The sequence below is a fragment of the Staurois parvus genome, unplaced genomic scaffold, assembly GCF_062004578.1.
Source record: "Staurois parvus isolate SC_StPar_1 unplaced genomic scaffold, SC_StPar_1.0 ptg000568l, whole genome shotgun sequence".
Lineage (NCBI taxonomy): Eukaryota > Metazoa > Chordata > Amphibia > Anura > Ranidae > Staurois > Staurois parvus.
In genome coordinates, this window is record NW_028318364.1 from 313,036 (window position 1) to 339,698 (window position 26,663).

The 26,663-nt window shown below is 41.6% G+C and overlaps 1 protein-coding gene across 11 annotated transcripts in view; it reads right to left on the reverse strand.

The window, feature by feature from the left end:
• SMOC1 (SPARC related modular calcium binding 1) overlaps positions 1-14,736 on the reverse strand; it is a 316,356-nt gene extending 301,620 nt beyond the window's left edge. For 5 of the 11 annotated variants that reach the window (XM_089691657.1, XM_089691655.1, XM_089691654.1 and 2 more), the window contains exon 1: positions 14,428-14,733. In XM_089691657.1, the coding sequence (XP_089547783.1) occupies positions 14,428-14,526 (99 nt within the window). In that variant the 5' untranslated portion in view covers positions 14,527-14,733. Of the gene's footprint in view, positions 1-14,427 lie in introns of all 11 variants that reach the window. The other 6 variants (XM_089691653.1, XM_089691650.1, XM_089691647.1 and 3 more) reach the window with 4 other exon arrangements.
• Positions 14,737-26,663: the final 11,927 nt, after the last annotated feature.

Genomic DNA, 26,663 nt, shown 5'->3' on the forward strand with positions numbered 1-26,663 from the left:
TATGTTGACACGCCTGTATACAACTAGTAGCTAGACATCTCATTCTGTAAGCAGGCCTTAAGGCACCAATCCACAATCCACTTAAACATTCATAATAAACAAACAGTCTTCATTGTCCTGGCTGGACCTGGGCTGTAGCTCCCTGTTCGCTTTTATGAGGAGCAAACTCAAGTCTTTTTTTTTTATCATCTTTTATTACATTTTCTTATAAGAAAAAAATTACATTACAAAACCATCATATATCTGATTACATCATACATATAAACTTTATTCCCATACCCACCTCCAAATGTTCAATCTCATTTTATCCTCTCTTTCCCCTCCTATTAATCTAGTCATGTATATAGATCTCTTTAACGATTTAAATTCTCTGGTACTACTTTTGGAGGACCTTTTATTTTTAAGTATTTTTCTGAAGTTTTAAAACTCATACCATCTACCTAAAATCTTTCTAAACTTTTCCATGTCATCTTTCTCCATATAACAAAGTTCCTCCATCCCTTTAACATATTCAACTCTGTCTATCCAATCCCTCATTGTTGGTGGATCCTGGGCATTCCAAAACCTAGGAATTAAACCCTTTGACACACCAATCAAATGGTATAATAAGCCATTTTTATATTGTTTTACCGACAACTCTGTTCTATAGAAGAGATACACACATGGATTCTTCTGGATAGATGTCCCCCAAAGCTCCTGTATATGATGAACTATGAAAAACGAATGATTACCAGAACAGCAAACTCAAGTCTTGTGGTGTGGAATGTCAACAAACACTAGAGGCCTCAGCAACTGGAGTGGGGTAAGTATACATATGGTGAGGGTGGGTTTGGATTGATCAGGGAAGAGGGGGGCATAAAGGCTTACTACACTTTGCTTTAGAGCGTATTTACACCAGGTATGGTGGACCTGTGCTGGGCATCCTTGGCCAGCACAGACTCACTGCAAGGCAAGACAAAATGCCCTGTCTCCTATAAAGCCAGTTTACACCGCCCCATTGCATACCTCCCAACTTTTTGAGATGGGAAAGAGGGACACCTATTAGCAAATGTATGTAGGCATAGGACACACACCCTGACACGCCCACTTAAAAGGAGAATTATACAAAAAAAAAAAAAAGGATTAGTTAAACCCGCAAGCGCTTTTTTTTTTTTTATTTAAAACTACCATTCCTTTATACTGGCTTTTGAAGTTTACATAGGCAACCATTTAGAAACTTGATGAAAGGTTTATCACTGTGAAACACTTTATGAAAGAAAAATAGTGCATTTTACATACAACTATATAGAGTGACAAATGAGGAGTAAAGAGGGACTCTGTTCCAAATCAGGGACGTTTAGGAGGTATCCACAGTAACCAGAAACTGGCACTCAAATCTTTCTTGCTGCACTCAAAATGGAATTGTGCACTTGCTGAGGTGCCGCCCCTGATAGATTGGGGAATCTTGATACTAGCAGAAAAAAAACAAAACAAAAACAGGGCGCACTCTCCTCGTGCATGAACGCAATAAACAAAAATGTATTTAAAAAAATGCAAAAACATACTCACAAGCCATAAAAGGTCATAAAAACAGAGACAAGAAGTCAAAAGGTGCCAATCATGGACAGCATGCGTCCTCGGGTAAAGTGCTAACGCGTTTTGGGAGTCGAACTCCCTTCCTCAGAGCAATAGATGAAACATGCTGTCCACAATTGGCACCTTTGACTTCTTGTCTCTCTTTTTATGGCTTGTGAGTATGTTTTTGTATCTTTTTAATACATTTTTGAAGGTACGGCAAACATTACTTTTTCAGCACAGTACGGCACAATTCACCGCACCATGCTGTAACCAATAGAACTGTCACCTTGTGACATTTCAATAAAGTTGCTGAAAAAAAAAATTACACAGTACATCAGGACTGCCATCATCCTACTGTACACCAGCAGCTGTCTGCTAGAGCAGCTGCTGGTTTGAACGGACTCTAAAGTGCACCTATCCTTTAGTTCCATCTGCAATTATATCACATCAGTTAATATTTACATTATATTTACATTAAAATGTCCTTAAACCCACATCAATAAAAACGGTCAGTAGATGCTGTATTACATGCTCTTCACACTCACTCAGTCACTATGGGATTTGTTTTCTGTATTCTGCAAAAAACCTGGTTGATCCTGGTGTTCACTGACTGTCCATTCTTGTCTGTGGCCCAACTGCAGCCCGAGATTAAGCAGTAACAGTTCTCTTCTAATCTGTTCATTTCCTCCTTTTTCTTATCAGTACAGCCCACATGGCGACTGAGTCAAAGATGTGGGTATATACAATTCGGATAAATGACTGCTCCTCCTCCATGCCCACTAAACAGCTAAACACTATGGGAATGGGATATTACATATTGATTGATGGAGGCTTCACCTCCCTGTAAATGTAAGCACATACACACCATAGTCACAGACTGGAGGGATGTAAAACAACCTCCCCACTAGATAGCCCACAACATGTTTTGCACAAATATAATAAAGATTTGAGTGACAATATATATTTGTATGACAATTTCAAACATTTAACAATAATTATTTTTCCTTTGTGTTTCAAAGGCTGTTTTTTTTTTTTTAACATGTGACCAGCAGCAGAGGACTATAAGCTCCTCCCACCAATGTTTCCCTGCAGAAGGGCTGGGAAAGAGCTGGGTCACATGACAGCTGTTTATAGATAATGAAAAAAAATACTTAGATATTTTTTTAATTAAAATAAATAAAGTGTCACCATCCATATGCATAAAGAGAAAGGATAATGTAAATTAAACAGTGTGTATTCAGTATCACTTTAACTGCACTGCCTAAATTTGACTTCATATGTGGCATTAAAGACATGATAATAATGTCTTTTCACTAACTAAATTTACGTGGCATGAAAAAATATATATATTCAAAACAAAACATTCAGGACTATGTCTCATTAGACAATTGGACAATTAAAGGCTTTGGATGTGTAATGACCTATCATAATTCATATTTTCAAGCATTTCTACTCCAGTTACAAATAATATAAGCAACCTTCAAATGCTGATTGTCTTTCCTGTAAAGCTGTTCCAAAAACAATAAATTCAGCAACAGATCTTCCTTCCAACCTTTTTTAAGTGGCCGTCAGCCACACTAAGTTTAAAAACGTGCAGAGGAATAGCAATTTGTTAATGTATATATAAGCTATTTTTTGTATAAATGAGAAATCTTCTGCATGGTCTCATGCCTATGGAAATGTATAATGTAGTCACTGACGTAAGGACCACCTGCTGAGTAATACCAAACAGCATCAAGATGACAGCCACATGTGGATCACAAACCACTGTTTCAAAGAAGCAGCTAATATCAAGTTAGGTGTTCCTGCTCCCATCTATGTGACAATGCTCCAGCACTGACTATAGCAATGTGCATACAGTAGACACTAAACTTAAAGTTCAACTCCGGGCGTAATGGAAAAAAAAAAAATACCCTTGCAATGGGGCCACACTGCAAGGGTTAAATGTTGGTAATGTCTAGGGGGTTGCAGAAGAGGCTGTATTACTTACCGTCTCGTTGTTCCAGTGGACTCCCTCGATCCATGCAACTAGTCCAATGCAGCTTTCTCTGTCGCACTCCTGTCTTCACAACGTACAATACAGGATTACCAGCCCTGCACTGTATATGATGATGCCTCCAGCAGAACTTGATTGCTTCCACACACCCCTAGTAACGTGCGCTCCCCCCCGCCATGTATCCCAGGCTCCACTTGCCCATCTGCGTTCCTGGGACCGACATAGAGAGCGCCATTGGGTAGAGGGGAGGAATCAGAGTGGGCATACATCCTCCCCTTCTTGTTGCAGACCTGAAAGCGACGTGTAAAACATCACAACCAGGTCCCCATGTTAGTTTACTCAGCCAGTATGAACAGGAAAGAATGCATTTCAATGCTATCTGCAATGAATTACATTCAGCGGAGCAAAAAGAAGACATCCAGGGTCTCAGTAAAGTAAAAAAATCATCATATATGGGACTTTTTGTCCCGTGTGATGAAAAAAAATAAATAAATAAAAGTTAAATAAAAACTTTTTTTTTTTTTTTTTTAATAAAGAATATATTTCAGTGCTATCTGCAATGCATTATATTCAGCAGAGCACAAAGAAGACATCCAGGGTCTCAGTAAAGTAAAAAATCATCACATATGGGACTTTGTCCCATGTGATAAAAAAAATCTAAAAATAAAAGTTAAACAAAAACTTTTTTTTTTCTAATTGTAAAAAATTAAAGTTACTCCCAAGCTAAAAATCCCCTGCACAAAAAAAAACAAAAAAACAAAACAAAAAAAAACAGTTTGAGCCCCCCCCCACATACATGTACGAAAGTATGAACATAAACACACATGGCAGGGGCACCTAGGCATGAAAACGTTGATACACATGTTACATATCGCCGTACAAGCCAGAGTGAAAGCAATCACGCTAGCACTAGACCTTCTCCGTATCACGAAACTGATGACCTACAGGGGTCTTTTAAACTGTTGCCTATAGAAAATATAGGCTATTGCAGTTTGTCATCAATTCACGGGTGCACGCAAATTTAAGGTTTGCCATGTTGGGTATCCATGTACCAGGGGCGGACTGACCATTTGGAAACTCGGGCGCTGCCCGAGGGCCTGGGGTCAGTAGGGGGCCCCATGTGATGCCCCTGGTACCTTTTTCATATGCTTTTTTGAGTTTGAACGAGGACAGGGGCCCCATAATCCACTATTGCCCTGGGGCCCCGTGAGCTGTCAGTCCGCCCCTGCCATGTACTTGGCATAACCTCATCTGTTATATTTTACCTAAACTTGGGTGATTTATTGCGTTTGTGTGCCTTAAAAGTAACAAATTTTTTTACAGAAATTTTGCGGTTATGTTATGTGACATAAATTGGAACTTCCACTAGTTTATTCTCTAGCTAGTCTGCTTTCAGAATATAGAAGGTTTTGGGTTTATGCAGTCTTCAGGCCTAAATTGATTTTTTTAAATATGTGTGCAAAAAATTCAAAAATGGCTCTGGCAGTGAAAAGGTTAAGGCAGACCTAGCGTCAGTTAATTTGTTTGCATATTCATGCGTCATGCTAGGTAATGAGTAATGTAGCACTTCCAGGTATTATTACCTTTTCCACAGATCACATTTCTCCTCCTGAAAACGCCTTCATCCGATTTGCTCTCTAGGAGGATGTCCCCATCTTTGTTCAGGCATTATCCAGAATCAGCATCTATTTTCTGGACTGAGATACTGGTTCAGAGGTTACACATTTCTAATGGGGGAGATTTACTAACATGGGTGCATTCAGAATCTGGTGCAGCTGTGCATGGTAGTCAATCAGCTTCTAACTTCAGCTGGATCAATTAACCTTTGACAATGAGGCTAGGTTCACATCTGTGCAGGTGGTGCCGCTGCGAATCCGCACAAAAATCTGTGCGGCTGCACCACCCACACAGAAGAATGCAGACCTGCGGACGGGTGCCATTAATTCTAATGGCATGCTGCCCGCACTGGAAATTGCAACCATATTGGGAACGGAGGTTCCCGTGTGGGGCTGCGTTGACAGAAGAAGTGCAGGGACTTCTTCCCTGCGTGTCCCGGGGCACAGGAGTCCATTCAAATGAATGGGCTCTCGTGCCCACGCAAAATGCGGACCGCAGGAACGCGGATATGTGAACCAGGGAGTATTGCCAAGTGGAATAACTCCCTCCACTGACTTTGTATGTAGCTTTAAGTCCTCATGCACACTGGACATTTTTACAGCGGCTGTTTTTGGCTTTTGACATTTTTTTCTACAGCCAGTAACCCCCCAGCATGGTATCCTATGTGTTCATGCACACAGACTGTAATCAACTAGTGGGTTTCTAGAGGAGTTTTTTAGCTATAAAAATGCTCTAATGCTGAAAACCGCGGCAAAACGCCACAAACTGGCGTTTTTGGACTTTTTTTTACCAAGAAAAACCGCTAAAAAACACAAACGCAGGAAAACGCAGCTAATTGTGGCAAAACGCTGCTGAATGCTAATGCAAAAACGCTACAAAAAAGCTGAAAAACTCATGTTTTTAACATGACTTTGCACAGCTAACCAGCATTACCAAAATGCCCCCTGTGCATGAAGCCTAAAACCTGGAAGTTGATTGATTTCTGTGCAGAGCTGCACCCGATTTTGCACTCTCCGGTTTCTGTAAATCTCCCCCAATGCCTGTTCAGTTCTTGACTGTATTCCTAAACGTCCAGTCTTCAAAGCTATAATCGTACAGTCTGATTGCTAGAGAAGAGGAGACAGAGGAAATGCTTCCTCCTGCCTGCAGCAGACTGATGTCATCATCTTTGCCTTGACAGAGTCATTGACTGGAGCTCAGGGACTGCTTGCAAGGATAAAATGTAGCGTTTTCCTGAAAAATGATCTTGTTGCATATTTTGACATTTCAGGTAAAGATTCACACACACAGTTACTGATAATTCCACTTACACTTTCAGCTGTATAAAATATAGAAAAGTCTAAAAAACTGTTTTCCTTTTTTCTATTTCAGATCCATTGTAGCTTTTGAAGTGCCAATAAGGACTGTCAGCGATGCAATGGGTTTGGGTGAGAGTTGGGTTTTAGGCTCCATGCACACTGGCTTAAGACACCAGTGCTCTTGGCAGAAAAAAAAAAACACTAATTTGAAACATTTTTTGTACTAGCATTTAGGAGCATTTAACCATTAGCCGCCCAGCCAATGGCCGAATGGCGGGCGACAAAATCCCTTACCGTTCCAGGTGGACGCCATATGGTCCTCCTGGGCATGTGCAGTTTGACACGGCCGATGACAGATCTGAGTACCAGCGCCGTTGCCGGTACCAAGTGACCTGCTGTGACCAATCACAGCAGGTCACATGACAGTTGTATACAATGGATGGCTTCCTTTCATGCCATCCATTGTATACTAGTGTCTAGCTGTGAATGGTCACAGCGATCACATGCACATGTCATGTGATTAGCTGTGGCCAAATCACAGCTAAGCACAAAAAAAAAAAAAACCCTGAATGAATCGATGTCATTCAGGTAAATGCTTGCTTATAGCAAAGTAATTCTTTGCTATAAGCAAATTGTGTTAAAAAAAAAAAAAAAATACTGATCACTTCCCCAAAGTAGTACAATGTTACTATGGTAACATTGTACTACTTTGGTCATAATGAAATATGAAAAAAAAAATCTTAAAAAAAGAAAAAAAAATGTAATAAAAATTTAAAATAATAAAAAAAATATATATATTTTTTTTTTCATACTGTCACCAGTCATTGTCCTTGATGCCAGTTATATGATGATGCTGTACTGCAGTAGTGACAGTATGTAAAAAAAAAAAAAAAAAAAAAAAAAAAAAAGTGAAAATAATTTTTTTAATTTTTTAATTTTCCGAAAAATTATGACAAAAAAAAAATATAACTTCAAAAAACTTGCCATGCCTCTTATGCAGTACGTCGGACTGTCTACTTTGCAAAAAGGGGTCATTTGGGGGATATCTGTACTGTTCTGACATTCTTGGACCTCAAGAAATTAGATTGGCTGTCAGTACTTTAGGATTGATCAATATTCAGATATATCCCATAGTTTGTGAACTCTATAACTTTCCTACAAACTAAATAATACATCCTAATTTGGGTTATTTTCACCAAAGACATGTAGCAGAATACATCTCGGCCTAAATTTATGAAGAACAATTATTTATTTGCAAACTTTTATAACAGAAACAAAGAAAAACGTGTTTTTTTTTCAACATTTTTGGTCTTTTTTTGTTAATTTAGCAAAAACTAAAAATCCCAGTGGTGATTAAATACCACCAATAGAAATCTCTAGTTGTGTGAAGAAAATGATAAAATTTTAGTTTGGGTACAATGTTGTATGACCGCGCAATTGTCATTCAAAGTGTGAGAGCGCTGAAACTTGAAAAATGGCCTGGGCAGGAAGGGGTAAAAGTGCCCGGTATGGAAATAGTTAAGAGCTTTTTTTCTGCCAGAAAACCACTCTCAACACAGAACAGAAGAGATTTTTTTCTGCCTCTACACACTGAGCTTAAAAATGCCTGTAAACAACCTAATGTGCATGGACACATAGCATAACATTAGTTGCTTCTACAGGCAAAATACTAAACGCCTCTAGGAGCAGAGTTTTTTTAAGCCAGTGTGCCATCAAAAGCAATATAAAAAGGATGCCTATGATGTCTTTATAAAAGGCGCATGTACTACACGTGTCTAATGTATGTGCATCTTGATAAAGAGATTCTGTGCATGACTTCCAGCCATTCCCTCTGCAAACACTTTATGAGGATCTAGCTGACAATAGCACCATCTATTTACTGCTCACAGAAATCACACATGGCAACACAAAGCCAGGCTGATGGAAAGTTGGGTACATCTTACGCCCCACACATACTGTAGCTTTAAAAAGTGACTACTTTAGGGCGTCTTTATGTAGTCTGATGAATGTTTATTGAGCCTAAATGATGATCTGGATTTAGGAGCTAACTAGAAGGCGACAATATGATCCCTTGTGACATATAGAGATTTGTCAACATGTTGGACACACCAATTGTTGCCTTTTTAAAGCGGAGATCCACTCAAAAGGGGAAGTTCCACCTTAAGGCCTGGTGCCCTGCTCCCTGTTAACCACTTCAAGTCCGGACACTTCACCCCCTTCCTGTCCGGGCCAATTTTCAGCTTTCAGCGCTGTCACACTGAATGACAATTGCGCGTTCATGCAACACTGTACCCATATGAAGTTTTTGCCTTTTGAGACAGATAAAACTTTATTTTGCTGGTATTTATTCACCACTGGGATTTTAATTTTTTTTTTTGCTATATAAATAAAAAAGTCCAAAAATTTTGTAAAAAGTGTTTCTTATAAAATTTTGCAAATAATCTTTCTTCATAAATCTTGGCCAAAATGTATTCAGTTATCTTCTTAGTAACAAAAAAAAATAAATATATATATATATATATATATATACACACATACATATACACACACACACACAAATTAGTTTATAACCAAAAATTACACATTTTTCAAAAATGTTACATTTTTATATTGTTTGTTTTTTTAAACACTGTCCCCCTAGCAGTACAGTGTCACCATATTGACACTGTACTACTTGTGGGGGGGATGATTTTTTTTTTTTTTTTTACACTGATTGCTTTTACACCCACAAAGGCTGTAAAAGCAATAATTTCTCTTTCTCTCTGGCAGCCATTGAGAAATACTGTGAGAGCTGTGATTGGTCACAGCTTGTCACATGGTACAAGGCTGTTGTGAATAGCCTTGTACCATGTGACCTCTGTGATCATTCACAGATTTCACAAGTAGTTTCTGAAGTGACATCTTGCTTACTACTATTCATGTGATCACTGATTGACCAAACAGTGATCACATGATTGGGACCTCACACAGAGGTCACGTACAGGGATCGGTGTTCAGACACAGCGGGCACCAGATCGTGGTGCCGCACGCTCCCAGGGAGCGTGCACAGGCTAAAATGGCAGGCGCCATTTATGAACGACAACACGCTCCTGCACTGCTCCCGTCCGGCCGTTTATATACATGGGCCGGATGGGAATTGGTTAAGGATTGGCACCCTCGGGGAACGGGTACCCAATTTTGACAAGTACCCGCTCCCACATCCGCTGTGATCGCCTAGGCAATCAGAAGTGTAAGCTGTCCTCCCCCCCTGGCTATGTCATGCCTTGTCATGTGCAGTGGGCACCCATATGTGAAGCCGCAAGCTGTCCCAGCCAGTGCCCACACTTAGGATGCCAATGCCGGGGAAAGAGGGCAGCCGGTGCCCATACTTAGGATGCCGAGGAAAGAGGGCAGTTGGTGAACCCAGCTGCTGTGAACACACCGCGCGATCAAGGGACAAGTCAGTGTGTGTTCTTTAAGTCATCAGCTACACTTTTTGTAGCTGCTGACTTTTATTGCTTTTTTTTACATTTTGACTGAAGCTTCGGTTTAAGTTCACAGTGATGAAAGCATTAGCAGGAGTGCTATATCCACACAGCACCAGGATCCATGGTTTAAATCCTGGCCAGGACACTACCTGCATGGAGTTTGCATGTTCTCCCTGTGCCTGCGTGTGTTTCCTCCCACCCTCCTGGTATGTTAATTGACCCTAGTATGCGTATGTATGCATGTGAGATAGGGACCTTAGATTGTAGGCTTCTTGAGTGCAAGGACTAATGTGAAAGTCCAGTATGTAAAGTACTGCGTAAGTTGTCTGCGCTCTATAAATACCTTTAATCAGTCAAGCTCTGGACAAGATTGTGGCAGATTTTGGCATCTTGGCGGTGCAATTAAAAACAAGGGCAAGCCTCACCTTCCATTAATCTTGATGTGACATCTGCTTGTCAATGGTCAGCTATAAGCAAAGGTGTCCCATTTTACACCTAACAGTGTCACCTCTAATTCTCTGTAAACTTGTCAAAAGATTAACCTCTGATCTATATGTATTATCAGGACAAAAAAAAAAAAAATCTCATCATTCGAAGGCAAAATGAACATTAATAGCGTCCCTAGCCAACATCTGCAGTAGCCTTTTTTTTACGACTGTTAACTTCGAAATGACCAAACCGTTCCAACACACTCTCCGAAATGTGTGATCTGATTTGACACTAATCCACAGTCAAACTGTCATTTATTAGGACAATATGGCAGTGTATGGGCAGAACAACATGCATAGCAAACAAGTGGTGGCTTTCAAGACATCAGTCGGAGGGGTTAGAAAATCTTCAGGTGATTGCTTTGATCTTTGCTGACCAAGCAGAGATAAGCCGTAGGCTCTACTCTATGGGAACTCACCTGGCATGCACTATCCAGCGGATGCGGATGTCGGATGAAGAAAAGGATTATTCCAGAGGCTGATCGTTGCTGATGGAACTGTTAGAAGCCCCCATGTCTGGGGATTTTTAGGCAGTTCAGTCAAAGGAATGTTCTGTATCATTTGAAATGCATGTTGTAAGATGTAACAGACACAGAAACGTCTCCTTTTATTATTCCTCTAAGACGGTTTTCTATTTTGGCAGGAAGTGAGGCGGCCAGGACAATAACAAGGTTCAGAAGAAAACGTATCTCATTAAAATAATAGTTAAAAAAACATAAAAGACAAATCGGCTTCTCATTTTTAGCTACCCCATGGATCCCTGCTGTTTGTTTTGTTAACCGTCAGGATATCCAGGGGCTTCCATGACTTAAAAAATGGATCAGCAGGATTGTCTGGGTGGACATTTTATTTGGCAGTTACTATTTATTTATTTCAGGTACTTATATAGCACTGACAATTTACACAGCACTTTACATTTATATATTGTACATTCACATCAGTCCCTAACCCTCAAGAGGTGTACAATCTAAGGTCCCTAACTTACATTCATACACATACTAGGGCCAATTTAGACAGGATCCAATTAACTTACCTTCATGTCTTTGGAGTGTTGGAGGAAACCAGTGTACCCGGAGGAAACCCACGCAGGCACAGGGAGAACATGCAAACTCCAGGCAGGTGGTGCTGTGAATGGGATTTGAACCAACGACTATAGTGCTGCCAGGCAGAAGTGCTAACCACTAAGCCACTGTGCTGCCCAGATATTACTTTATTGTGCTCTGTTACACATACATACATACATACATACATATATATATATATATATATATATATATATATATATATGTGTGTATCAGATCTCCTGCCCATACATTGTACAATCACATACATCTATGCTGCAATCTGTCATTGGATAAAATCTTTACTAGCAAATAACTGCGGCAAGTTTAGTAATCGTACCCTGGCCAAAGTTTACATCAGCGAATGACAACATAATGTAACATTCACATGGATGGCCCTCTGTGGTCATGTCCGCCATGCACTGTCAGAACTGAGAATCATCTGCTCTCATCATGATCAACGAGGCCGCCGGCAAGTTCTCACCACAGCTCAAATGTTTCTTTCCACAAGCTGTTCTTCTAAACAGACTGCCAGTTCCTGCAACAAGTAGTAAAACCTAGGCACAGAAATGTGGGATTTTTGGTTTTGTACTTTTGTCCTGTGTACTCATATGTGTGATCAGAAAAATCCCATCAGGTAGCCGTTCAACACTCAAATCAAAGTTAGTCTTGTGATTGGAAACTTCCTCATGTTCCTGCATTGTTTCCCATTATGGGCAACCCTGTTCATTTGACATGCAAAATAGCATTTATGTGTATCCAAAAGCTAACTGAAAAACACTAAGGTTCAAATCCCAACCAGGACACTGCCTGCCTGGAGTTTGTTGTTTTCCCTGTGCCTGGGTGGGTTTCCTTCAGGTACTCCGGTTTCCTCCTACACTACAAAGAGATGCTGGTAGGTTAAATGGCTCCTATCTGAACTGGCTCTAGTATGTGTATGTAAGGGATCTTAAATTGTAAGCTCCTTGAGGGCAGAGACTGACATGAATGTACAATATATATATGTAAAGTGCTGCATAAATTGATGGCGCTATATAAGTACCTTTAATGAATGAATGAAAACCTAGCTGGCAGGTGTACATTTAATGGTGATGAACAGCACAGACAGAAGGTAAGTTATTACTGTATCAATATCTTTATGTCCTCCCAACACAGTTGTGTAATTATTGTATTTCAGGTACTTATATAGCGCCGTCAATTTACACAGCACTTTACATATATATATACATTCACATCAGTCCCCAACCCTCAAGGGGCGTACAATCTAAGGTCCCTAACTTACATTCATACATACACATACTAGGGACAATTTAGACAGGAACCAGTTTACCTACCAGCATGTCTTTGGAGTGTGGGAGGAAACTGGAGTATCTGGAGGAAACCCACGCAGGCACATGGAGAACATGCAAACTCCAGGCAGGTGGTGCTGTGGTTGAGATATAAACCAACGACCCTAGTACTGCCAGGTGCATGTGCTAACCATTTAGCCACTGTGCTGCCCGTGCAGTAAATAGTGCAGGAAAATGTATTATCAAACTTATAGCATCATAAAAAGCTGCTTTGGCAATCTAGAATTTCCTTTAGATTGTAAGCTCTTGGGAGCAGGGTCCTAACCCTCTTATATTGAATTGTATTGTAGCTGTACTGTCTCCCTTAAGCATACACTATACAATTTTCTGTCCAATTTCCTTTCGATTTACCTTCAACTATGTAGTGCAAGAGCCTGTCTAATTGGATGCAATTGAAAGTGTTATTAGTTTTGACCTCATATTATATGATTTCTGGTAAACCAAAAATCTCAAGAAAATTGTATAATGTATGGCCAGCCTTATTATAAAGTGCTGCACAAACTGTTGGCGCTTTCCTGTTTATATGTTTTAGTATGGAATTGTATGGTATTTTTTGAGCCATCCAAATATTGTTTAGCTCTGGGCGATCTAAAGCGCTTTTCTAGAAGAGCTTCAATGCTGGACACGAGTCTTCCCATTGCATCCTATGGTATTCGTTCACACGCGACCTGATGCCTGAGCCCTGGTTCACACATCAGCGGTGTGATTTGGCCAGCAGTTTCCAAAAGGTCTCCCCCTCTATACAAGTCAATTGAGCAAAACCGCAAGCAAAATCGGATCAAAGTCGCAGGGACCCCTTTCTCCAAATCGCACTGCGATTCCACCGCATCTATCTGAACACCCTCAATAAGAACACATTCTATTTCACTTGTCATGTGAATTTGCACTCGGAAATCGCATCAGAAAAGGAATTTGCACTCTGAAATTGCATCAGAAAAGGCACGTGTGTGAACTGGGGCTGAAGCTGAAAAATGTGCATTTAGGCAGAGTCACATTTGTGGTCCCTATAGACTTAAAAGGAAGCACCTGAACAATATCTGCAAACATGCGTAATGTGCATTCTGCACGCAATTTCTTGCCTCTCCTTTTCCTAATTACTAGCTTTCCATTGGCTAAAACAAAAATGTGTGTATAAATGCGTATTAAAAAGAAACGTTCGTGCGTGAACCTAGCCTTCCAATCCATAATCAGCTCTTAATAAAAAGGCTGCCTGTTTAATTTCTAGTAAAACAAAATGAAAACAGAAGAAATATTCCAAGGAAAATCCATTCTATTTTCATTTATTTTATGATTCATATACTGTAATAACACATCAATATTTTCTTTTTCCATCCGCACATATCATTTCTAAACAAACCACAAAGAATGTCAAACTTATGGAAGCTTTTCACTGCTGAAAAGAATATTTTTCTTCTCTTAAGCTACAATAATTCCACAGTTTCTACTTTTCCCTTCCTTTGAAGTGCGTTCCAAAGAATTCTGCTTCGCCAACAGGACTGGAGCGCGGAGAGGCAGCAGAATGCACTGGCTATGCTCACAAATGGCAGTGAATGAAGACAGAGGATAGGTCCAGGAGGACAAGGATGGCACTTACCCTGGGGCCAGTGGTCCTGTGGTTCTGGCAGCCTGGCAGATGGAGCAGTACAAGCAGGACCTGGGAGCTGACAATCATGGAAAGACTTCTCAGATTCATTCTGATCTTTTGACAGGTGCAAAGAAGTTTAGAAAAATCTTCAGTTCTTTCCTTGTGTGTTCTCTGTGGGATGGGAGCACAGGCAAGTGTACAGGCTCAGGATATTAGAACAAACAGTGGGAAGGCATGGTATGTGGACAGGCTCAGATGTCTCCCCTGCAGCTCTTGCCTTGTCCTGTACCGGCAGCAAAGTTTAAAGCATTAACACTTCCATTGGGATCCCATTATAAACCCGCCTGGAAAGGGGAGGGAGTGGAGGGGGAGGCAGAGCACATCTGACCCCTTCTATGGCACTCAAGGCATGCTTGCTGAGGACGCTGCTACCACCTAGTGTCCAATCAGGGAACTACCATACACAAAGTTACATTCTGGATTACATTGTTATTTCTCAAGTCTTGGAGCCCCATCTGCAGCTCTTTGCAGTCATCAGAGGGGGGTCAGTGCTTGCTGAATGTGTATGGAAGCTCTAATAATACATTCCTTTCATTTTCTTCCTTTTGGTCTATTAAATTTAGCAGTGCAATGCTTTTACTATGTCTGGACAAGTGCAAAAAAAGACAAAAGCTGTTCATTCAGCCAGAAGTCTTCCTGGGCCCAGGGGCGGACTGACCATTTGGAATGAAAACGGGGAAGTCCATAGTCAAATGGTCCTAGGTGGTGGATGGATGGTGAAGGCAGCTCCCCATAGAGCGAAGCAGTGCTCTGTAGCAGGGGCGGACTGACCATTTGGAAACTCGGGCACTGCTCGAGGGCCCAGGGTCAGTAAGGGGCCCCATAAGATGCCCCTGGTACCTTTTTCATAGGCTTTTTTGAGTTTGGGCAAGAACACAGTGGCCCAATGATCCCCTATTGCCTGGGGGCCCCATGAGTTGTCAGTCCACCCCTGCCTGGGCCTCTGGACTTTTAGACGGGGTTTGCACTGATGCGGTGTGGGAAACGTTGCAAATCCTGTGTGTTTCCCACACCGCATTGCAATCGCATGGCGTTCATGGAATCTGTTGCGGGTGTCAATGTTAAATTAATGACACCTCGAAACCAGGGGCGGACTGACAACTCATGGGGCCCCCGGGCAATAGGGGATCATTGGGCCCGTGTCCTCGCCCACACTCAAACCACAACCCAAAAAAGCCTATGAAAGGTACCAGGGGCATCTCATGGGGCCCTTTACTGACCCAAGGCCATCGGGCAGTGCCCAAATGGCGAGTCTGCCCCTGCTCGAAACAGATCGCAAAACACAGTGTGATTGCCAGAAATCGCATCGCATGGGTGAGTACGCCTATGCAATGTGATTCAGGTGCAGGTAAAAAAAAAAAAAAAAGGGTCCTGTACCATTTTGGCGAGGATGCAATGTGATTTGAGCCATACAAAATATATAGCTCAAATCGCACCGCACGGACATCGCTTGTAATTCACACAGGAATGCGGTGTGATTCGTGTGTGAATTACATGCAGTGTCCAGCACCGCATTAGTGTGAACCCAGTCTTATTGTTCTCTGCAATCTCCATGGACTACACAATACCTCCCGCTGTTATGGAGAAGAGTGGTCCTAACACACTCACGGTCTTAGGGTGAACACACTGTTCAGAACAGTTGTCACCCTAGGACAGGTGTTAATAGCAGTTAATATAACCGTAAAATAATCAAAGTGCAGCGCTTAGAAAAGTATGTATGTGATTGACAATAGCAGAAAGTCAATAAAGTATCCACACTTTATTTACCTGGCTGACCTTAAGGGGACCCCTGGATTTGATTAAGGAGTCTGTGATGACCCACCATGAGGGAGATGCCTGCTGCCTAACCTTTGATGTACCTATCATCTGGAATGTTTGATCATATATGCGCATAACCCATGCGTTTCTGGTGAGTGCGCATTTCTGTTATTTGAGGCAGTAAAGGCCGTGGAAGTTCGCATTACTCCAGAGAAACACCGTGGATACTTTATTGACTTTCTGCTATTGTCAATCACATACATACTTTTCTAAGCGCTGCACTTTGATTATTTTACGGTTATATTGAGATTTTAGAGGTATTGTGGTTACCTGAAGTGTTCTAGCTGCTGTATATATAAGAGCGCTCACTATCCTTTATGCTGAATAGCAGTTAATAGTTAACCACTTCAATTCCAAATATTTAACCCCCTTCCTGCCCAGGCCTTGCTGAACCAAATTATGAGGTCAGTAGAGAGCACAAATGTGAAAGCATTGATTTGTAAAGTGCTGTAAGGACTATTGAACATGGCCATCTGAGCCTGTTCTTTGTAAATTCCAGCATATTCCCCACATTCCCCAAAATCCAGGTACTGCGTAGAGCCTCCCATAGACATGAAGAGCTATGTAAGGCTGTACTTCAAGTTAAAGTTGGTGCTAGAGAAAAAATAAATATAAATAGATAGGCACTACATTTGCCTAAACAATAAACTTCATATAGTGCAATAGGTACAAGATTAGTACCACCTGAGAGTTCTCTCAATTATGGTCCATGCAAAAGATTTTAGCCTACAGCTCCTAGTATTCCCAGGCGGTCTCTCATCCAGATACTAACCAGGTCTGACCTTGCTTAGCTTCATGAGATCTGACAAGATTGGGCCCATTCAGGGTGATGTGGCCATGAGCAGCTAAATGTGCTTAGACCAAAAAGATATTGTACCCCCTCCCCATATAGCAATTCAACCAATAGTGAACATGTGAAGTAAATAATAAAAAATCATAAATATAATAACTCTTGTAACTGTCCCAAAACAGAGTAATAGAAAATTCCAAAGAGGGTCAAAAAAATAAAAAAAAAGTGAAAAAAAAAATCAAACAAATATATAAAAAATAAATGTGACTGTGATCTTCACCGCGTGTCCATATCCATGACGTATAGATGACTCATTCACCAGATCTTTTGTCCCCAGTTATGGTGGTCAAATGCACCTTTGGTTATATAGGGAACCACCCTTTCTTGTTGGATTCCTAATTTTCTCCCTCTAAATCTCCATGGGTTATAGCCAGATATAAGGGATTCCAATAGGTTTTCCAGTAATATACTTTAGGTTGGTTTTAAATATTCCTCCCACGGGAATGAAGCCGGTCAATGAATGAATCAGTGAATAGCTTATCTAAGTGTAGTACTTTAATAGGAATCAAAATCACATAGACAAAAATATTCCACTCACTTGTACAGGTGCTTGCAAACCAGCACCAGTGTTTCAGGCATATATGTTTTTAAAGATGGCCGCTTTGCACTTCAAGCCTCGCTTTCACTTCGCTATTCCCAGACCTGGAAGTGATGTAATGATTAATTATAGGGATTATTTGTATATGCACATCCCTTCTTTATTGTATTTTGATTTTGGTATATATATATATATATATATATATATATATATATATATAGCCTACCTATTCTATCTTTTAAAAATAAACATAGCATACTCGTGTATGCAAAAAATAGAAAATTCTTCTTTTTTTTTTGCATATGTCTTTACACTATATTCATGTTTAAGTGAGTACTGCTGTATTCCCAGAGTACATCTGCACACAGCCATTCATGTGCATGGGAGGCTGTAATGTATGGGAGGCAGCACATGGACTTTCTGAGCACAGGAAATATGTCAGAATTTACATTGATTGAGCTCAGGTGCCAGTGTGCAAGAGACCTAATAGCAATTATCTCTAGCAATCTTATGTAATTTCTCTACAGTCTATAGCCTGTGCCATGGCTTGACTTCCTGTAGATTTTGCAGAAATTCATGGGTGGTCCTGTTGGCATCACCTGGGAACAATTTTCCACCTGGACACCAGTCAAGTGGAAAATTGTTGGTCGAATTATGACTGAATCAAATCAGATGTAACCAATGTTTGGATATTCTGACAGCTACAGGTTCCAGCTGTCAGAATACAATATCCAGCAGGGAGGATTCCTTTGTCCGCAATGTTTAGAGAGGATTGAGGAATCTATTTGATTTCTCACATTCAATCTGTTATACAGTACATGATTATATGTGTATGGCTAGTCTCTTGAAGTCTTGTCCCCAGTTTCTAAGAACTCTTACATGTTCACAATCTCTGACCATCTCCTGTTGCATGTCCACCGTCTCTGACCATCTTCCGTAGCATGTCTATATGCTTTGATCATCTCCTGTTGCCTGTCTGCAGTCTCTGGCAACCTCTTGTAACATTATGTAGCAAGTAAATTAATAAACCTCCCGTTATTGCTTTTACTAGCCTGCAGGTAGAGGGAGCTTTAATGATTTGTATTGTGACTTCAGGAGACTAATACCAACAAGCTTATGTTTGTTCTGACATTCACTTTTTCTGTTTAGTATCCTATATAATTATTAATGGTAATTCCCTAATACAAATGTATGCGCTTTTCCATGTGGCCTATGCTGCCATTATAAAGAAAGTAATTATCTGTATAATGTGATCCATTTCTATCTAACACATTAAACTCAGAATGAGCAATGAGCAGCATGTGTTTGTGCACTCCTCTTGATACAGACACTGCAAAATGCAATCTTTGGCATCTTTGTCATACCTTACACTCAGATCACCAATAATCCTGTAACAATTACATTCACTTATATATATATATATATATATATATATATATATATACAGTATATATATGCACCCTTTTAGTGGTATCGGGGCCTGCACTTATGGCCCCTCATATCAAGTAAATTGACCACCACTGTTCTTAAGGCTAAATTAAAGGGCAATATATAGTAAATTTGTGAAAATAGATTAGAAAAGAAGATTTAGTGAGAGGATGTAGGGGTATTGTGTGCATAAATCAATCACATATTTAAACAGGGTGGGTGTGGAGATTATAGGGTTGATTATCTTACATATTGCCATTTGTCCTGCTAGTTTCTCATCTTCACTAAAGTGATTTCAACTACAATACAGGCAGTTAAGTGGCAAGTGACAAAGTCAGTCTAATGATGGAGGTTACCTTTCTCCAGTCTCTCTTGATAGGTTTTATCCTTCACACCTTGCACAATTTTTGTTGCCTATGCCTGGCCTCATTCTATCTTATCTCTAAAGTGAGGTGACAATAAATAAACAGTTGGGTGTTGCCTTGCTGCCACTTTGGTTCATCAGACTCCATATCCTTGTGGATCTTTCATAAAGGATAATGTTTGGTGAGAACAGCCAGTGTTCATTAGAACTGCTCACAAATGTAATATGTGGTGTCCTCCCTTCCTGACTTAAGCCAGCCATAGATGATTTGCATCTCGACTGGTTCAGCAGGGACCGACCGAGATTCTAACCATCTGTTGGCAGGCTGATTGCACCCAGATTGATTGTTGTATGACTTGGGTACAACCAGCATGTTGAATGTTTACATGACATAATTTCCAGTGGCTATAGCCGCTAGCAATGATCACTGTGTTCTCCCAACAGGGATGGCTTCCTACGTCGCCCCACTACCCAGTGGAAGAACACAATAGCAGTGGCTTCCCTAGGGGGGTGCGGGGGTACAGGAGCAGGATGGCAGCAGAGCTTCTGGGCTCTGTGAAGGTCCTGGCAATTTATTGGGGTGATCCCGGATTCCCGGCACAGTGACAGCTGCCCCCGGTGTAGCGGTAAAATTAGTATCCAATGAAGATATGTATCCCCTGAAGCAACTGCGCATGTGCCGGTTTTAGGCTGAAGAAGCCGATCGCCGATCTCCAACTTTAGCACAGAGCTGCCACAGTTAACCCCTTACAGGCTACAAACAAAACGGAACTGGGAGAGGACCACACATAAAGGGTCTAGATACGTTAGTGACAAATGACGGATACAGCAGGAGAAACACAAATAGGGGAATAAGCGTACAATGGTAATGAGTTCAAAATGGGGTGGCAATGAAAACGGGGAAGTCCATAGTCAAATGGTCCTAGGTGGTGGATGGATGGTGAAGGCAGCTCCCCATAGAGCGAAGCAGTGCTCTGTAGAAAATAAATTGGACACTGGGGGAGGCGCCCTCTTGTATCCGATTTTATTAACCCCTTACAGGTTGCAAACCGCTGAAGCTGATCCCGCGGATCACTATGGGTTGCAAGATCAGGTAACCCCGTATAGGTTTGTATACAGGGTTAACTGATCTTGCAACCCATAGTGATCCACGGGACCAGCTTCAGTGGTTTGCAGACTGTAAAGGGTTAACTGTGGCAGCTTTGTGCTGATCAGCTTCTTCAGCCTGAAACCGGCATATGCGGAGTTGCTTCAGGGGATACATATCTTCACGGGATACTCATTTTACCGATACACCGGCACCACTCCTTCCTCTCTGGAGCGGTGACACCACGTGTTACCACACCGGGTGACACCAACCCTAGGGACGCCTCTGCACAATAGCTCCATTGTACAGTGTGGATAAAGGTATCTATAAGGTTTTTCTATCCAAAAAAAAATTGTTTTGCAAAGTCACCAGTTTCTATTCTATATGTAAATCAGTATAGGCTCCAGATTGTTCAATCAGAAAAAAATAAAACACTAAACTGATTGTTTTTTTACTGCTGTGCAAAAACACTGGACATCAGATTTCAGTTTACAGAGCTGCATATCCATATCCTCATTTACACACACAGCAGATCTCTCCCAGTATCTGTGGCATCTTGTGTCACAATCACCCTCCCTGATTGTCCTTTCTAACTCCCCTGGTGTACAGATTCAGCTTAATGCAGGCCATAGATGGGTCGTTTATCGGCCGAATTTTTGTCTACATGAAAAATCGGCCGATATTCACACCGTTTGTGGGGCCGGCCCGTCGCCCGTTTTACACGGATCTTCTCATTTATTTTTATCAGTCATGCTGGAAAATCCACGAAAAACGCCCGTTTTTCATGGACATTGGTGGCAGCATCGGCAACGGGGCCGGTCGATTTTTCGTTTATCGGCCAACAATTCGGCCGATAAACGTCCCGTCTATGGCCAGCCTTAATGGCATGAAAACAATGTTTCCTTCTCTGCTAAGCCCCCATTCACACCTCAGCATGAAGCACCAGGAAGTCACAGTCGGCTTCCTACATTCAAAATGGCAGTGCTGGGGTCCCGAAGACCGGCGAATTACCTGCCCAGGTAGGGACAGCACTGGATCCCTGGACTGGTATGTGCATGTTTATTAAAGTCAGCAGCTAGTGTATTTGTAGGTGCTGGTTTTTATTTTTTTTTCTAGAGTAAAGTTCCTCCTTAACATTTTTACAGCTATAGAGCCCAATGGATCACCCCATACTGCCTTTCACCAGACTATCAAAATCGTTATCATTATCTTATTAGGTACCAGTATGATAGGGGTTGGCAAATGCACATCTTTATTTGTGAGATATAATACCAAAGTCTACTCTATGTTTACAAAAAAGTTACATAGAAAGGCATATCCCAAATATGTATGAATAAAATGACACTAAACAATATCCATATTCTCCAAAATGATCTTTATACATCCACTAGTCAATGGCCCTGTAATCTATTTTTCACCAAATAATTTTTTTCTGCCTCCTCTGTCCTCCATGAGCTCCTTGCCTTCTCCCCCCCCACCCCTTCCGTTTGTTTGGCATGAGCAGTGCATTTTAGTTGTACAAATCCCATAGTCCACAGTTTATAGTCTATCTTGTGAGTGAGCAATAGATGGTGGCTATGTTCCTACATACAGTGAGCCCATGGAGAATGAACGTAGCCACCCTCTGATTAATTTCTATAGATGAATTTACCATCTACAAAATGAATCAGTGAGCTTTGTGAATATAGCTGGATGGATTAAAATTCAGTCGGTTCAGGTGGGACTGTTTGAGTTTTCCTTGTGTGTGCAGCACTACCCCTATAGGAGTGTTGGGTCCCCCTACAGATCTTGACACAGGAGATAGTAAACAGTCCTTGAGTTTGTTTGTTTTTGTTTTATTAGGGGTATTGAACTTTTATGGGGTTAAGGGATGTATGGGATGCCCAAGGAACAGTAAATCAGGACAACTCCTTTAACAACTATGTACAAGTCCAAAGACAGAAAAATTCTCTTATTGGAGAGCTCTCCAGCCTGTCCTTGTGTACCACAGTGACCAATTGGTTAGCACTTCCGCCTGACAGTACTAGGGTTGTTGGTTCAAATCCCAGCCATGGCACCTCCTGCCTGGAGTTTGCATGTTCTCCCTGTGCCTGCGTGGGGTTCCTCCAGGTACTCCGGTTTCCTCCCACACTCCAAAGACATGCTTGTAGGTTAATTGCTGTCTAAATTGGCCCTAGTGTATGAATGTGAGTTAGGGACCTTAGATTGTACACCTCTTGAGGGCTAGGGACTGATGTGAATGTACAACATATATGTAAAGCGCTATGTAAATGGACGGCGCTATATAAGTACCTGAAATAAATAAATATATACCACCCCAGACCCCATCTGTACTAAGTGAAATCTTGGGCAAGAGGACCCAAAATCTGTCTCTTTAAATGAAACAGTCCCGGATGGGGGCTAGTCAGGTTTCCCACCTGAATGCCCTTTTCCCTCTTTTCGTCCAGGGGGTGTAGGACTACTCACTCTCCCTCTCCTGGGAGCTTAAGGGGTTGGTGGCTGCCTTCAGGCCTTCCACTGGGCTGGATCCTTTCCTGCTGCACAGGTGGTCCTCTATCAGGGGACTGCTGAGGTTGAGATATCTTCCTTTCAACTTCAACCTAGAGGTAGGCCCCTTCCCACTGGACCCCCTCCCAGGTTCTTGCATTCCAGCCTCTCACTCTATCTTCCACCCAAACTCTCCTCCTGCTGAGCAGGCTGTCTGTCATGCTTAAAGGCTGCCGTGACTCCTTGCCAATCCTCCTGATTGGGCAAAGTCCCTAAAGTGTGCAGGCCAGCCCTCCTCACCTTCACCCACTGAGACTTGGAGAAGTCTCTAGATGGGCAGCATAGTGGCTAAATGGTTAGCACTTCTGCCTGGCAGTACTAGGGTCATTGGTTCAAATCCCAGCCACAGCACCTCCTGCCTGGAGCTTGCATGTTCTCCCTGTGCCTGTGTGGGTTTCCTTCGAGTACTCTGGTTTCCTCCCACACTCCAAAGACATGCTGGTAGGTTAATTGGATACTATCTAAATTGGCCCTAGTATATGTACGTATGAATGTAAGTTGGGGACCAAAGATTGTATGCCCCTTGAGGGTTAGAGACTGATGTGAATGTACAATATATATGCAAAGCACTGCGTAATTGGACGGTGCTATATGAGTACCTGAAATAAATAAATAAATTAGGGGGAGGTATCAAGGAACTGACCTGCAGAGTCCTCTGCCCTGAACTCTAATAACCCAGCTGCTACTCAGCCTTCTAATTAGATAGCTCCCCCTAGCTAACTAGAGGGGTGCTACATGTGGCTCCACAGAAGTTGATCTAGTGACCGAATTATGTCAAACAATCTGGTTGGAAATTCTTTTTTCAGCTAGCCAATATTTTGCAGCCACTGACCCGTGTATTCTGACAACAGAGGAGTCCCACTGTTAGAATACAATGGCACAGCAGGGAAGATTCTTCTATAAACTATACTTGTGTGGATGGGGTATTCCATACTTTTTTTTTTTCGATCAGCCTACTGGCTGATCAAAAAAAAAAAACAAGTTGTCTATGGGCAGCCTAACTGCGAATGTGGGCCATCTAGATAAGTGAATATCCTGAATTCACCCAACTTTTTTAAACAGATATCTCGGGTTGCATCTATGCAGGCTTGGTTTCTGGACCTTTCTAAGTATAAGGAAAAAAGGAGCAGCAGGGTTTAGGACAGAAAGCAGTCAGCTGTACAAGACAAACACCAGAATAACAATCATAGCATGCCTACATTGGACCTTTAACTAGAAGAATCTACTGACACCTTTTCATGTCTGTTATCATGCAGTACTGTCTATATGCTGTATATTAATAGAAATAAAAACAGTAGTACAGAAAATGCATTAAAATATAGTAAAATATACATAATAAAAGCTCAAAAATAAAATAGTGTTTTTTAAAGGCCAAACTTCAGTTAACGATTCCTGCAGCTCTACCAGCTCCATGTGAAAAAAAAATGGAAATGGGCTTTAGACATTCCCTTCTCTATCCACTCATTCATCTATCCATCCATCCAAATAGTTACTGGAACAGGTACGCTCCTCTACCCTCATGGTGTAGGCTCAAGAGAGAACTAAGAATGCCAACATGGCTGTCACAGCTGGACAGAAACCAAAAATATCAAACATTTTATTTAAACTACTTTTTCCTAAAAGATATAAATAAAATTATATAAATAAAACGATAAAAAGATATCAATGAACATCTCTTCCAAAAAGTTATATTATGCTTTAAGACTTACAAATAATCCAATGATAAAGGAGTTTTTTTTTTAATTAATAATCATCAGTGTCCCATACATTGTATTTGTATTTGTAAATGTTCATGTTTGTTGTTTTTCACTATTGTGATATCTATGTTCCAGAGTCCACCATTTTATTGACCCCTGATGAAGATTTGTATGAACTAAGTGTCAGGGCCGGGGCCGGGGAACGGACAGGCAGGCCTAACAATGTAACGCACTGGCTGACGACAACCACCACCCACAGACCGAAGTCCCTCAGGGCGCAGAGTCTAAGTCCCAGGCTGCCCTTCACCAGGGCCCCTGATGGTGGGGATGGACTTGACGCAGCCAGGAACCAGGTCGCTGCCCCCGAGACACCCCAGCTGCGGTAATGGCCGCCGCCAATGGCGTGTAGCAGGTGGAAGAGACAAAAGAGTAGTCAGACAGGCCGAGTCAACAACAATAGGACAAAACAGTACAGGACAGCAGACGAGAATCACAGGTCACAAGCCGGGTTCAGCAACGGAGAGTCAGATCAAAGGAGAATACAAAGAATAGTCAAGTACAAGCCGAATCAGATACCAGGAGAGTCACGAGAGTCAGAACAGATTAACAGCAACACAAAGACACAAGTGCAAAGAGCATGTGCGGACCACAGGCTTATATGTCATCAGCCACACCCCTCTGGGGGATGGACCTCAGAGACCTGAAGGCATAAAAGGATTCCCACCATGCACAGCAGAATCCAAGATGGAAGCCAGCACATGGAGTAACATAACCTCAGGGAAAAGGTAGGACCTTGACAGTAAGAATCAAAACGTGACGGTATGAAGGCATTTACTAGTGCCTATTTATAATCGGATGGTGGTCTTATTATGTGGATACATTATCATCAGATCCTTTGCTTTAATTGTAAATTGTGTTTTTTACAAGAATGAATAAATAAATTATGTACTATTTAACATTAGTGCTAGATTATGAACGTCGCTAAAGCTGGGGAAGCCAAATTCCCACAGTCACCAGGGAGAAATGGCAGGCTGCCAAATGTGCTCATCCAAAGCAATGCATGTATAAAATCAAAAAAGCTCCTCAGCCCATGAGTCTACCTTATGACTAAGCCGGTGGGCAGAGAGAAACATGTCAGGGGGCATGGCTTTGGAGGAGACTCATGGGCCGAGGCCATTTTCAAGTCTACACTAGGTTGGCTGGATGGGAGTGCAGTGCTTTTTTGATTTTATAAATTATGAAATGTGTTTTAATGATACTTATTTGTCTATATTAGTAATAAAATCACATCCAGCAATTTTGTAGTATTTCGTTCTGGAGACTTCTGAAACATTGGAAGTTGAGCAAGGCAAATGGGCAGCAGGAATATTTATTGTGCTGCAGCCAAGCGCTGGAGAGATGTGCCCAGCAGGTGGCTGAGGAGAACATAAATAGTCTGAGACCTATAGCAGCCCTGTTCTGGTCCTGGGTCTAACCCTGCAGGAGGACTCCCAAGCCTGAGGGGCTCTGCCCCTCTGGGCAGATTGCTGGAGTTTGCTACATGTTGATTGAGGTCCCAGCTGTGGCATAGCCTGGTGGAAGTTGGCAGGGGTCTGGTTGTTCTAGGGGTTGAGCTATTGAACTCTTGAGAGCAATAACCAATTCATCACTGAAGAGCACCCGGTGGATACTGGAAGGAGGCATCCAGTGATCCTATGTAAGTTCTGACCTGAGCTCAGGGTCCTAGTGACTGTGTGCTGTTTCTTTGAACTGTTGCTGTGTGCCTGGCTGCCTCTGCACTAGTTTTGGGAAAGAACTGATTAAATTACAGTGTCTCCTACAGAGGTAAGTGCTACAACTCTAGCATTTTACAAGCA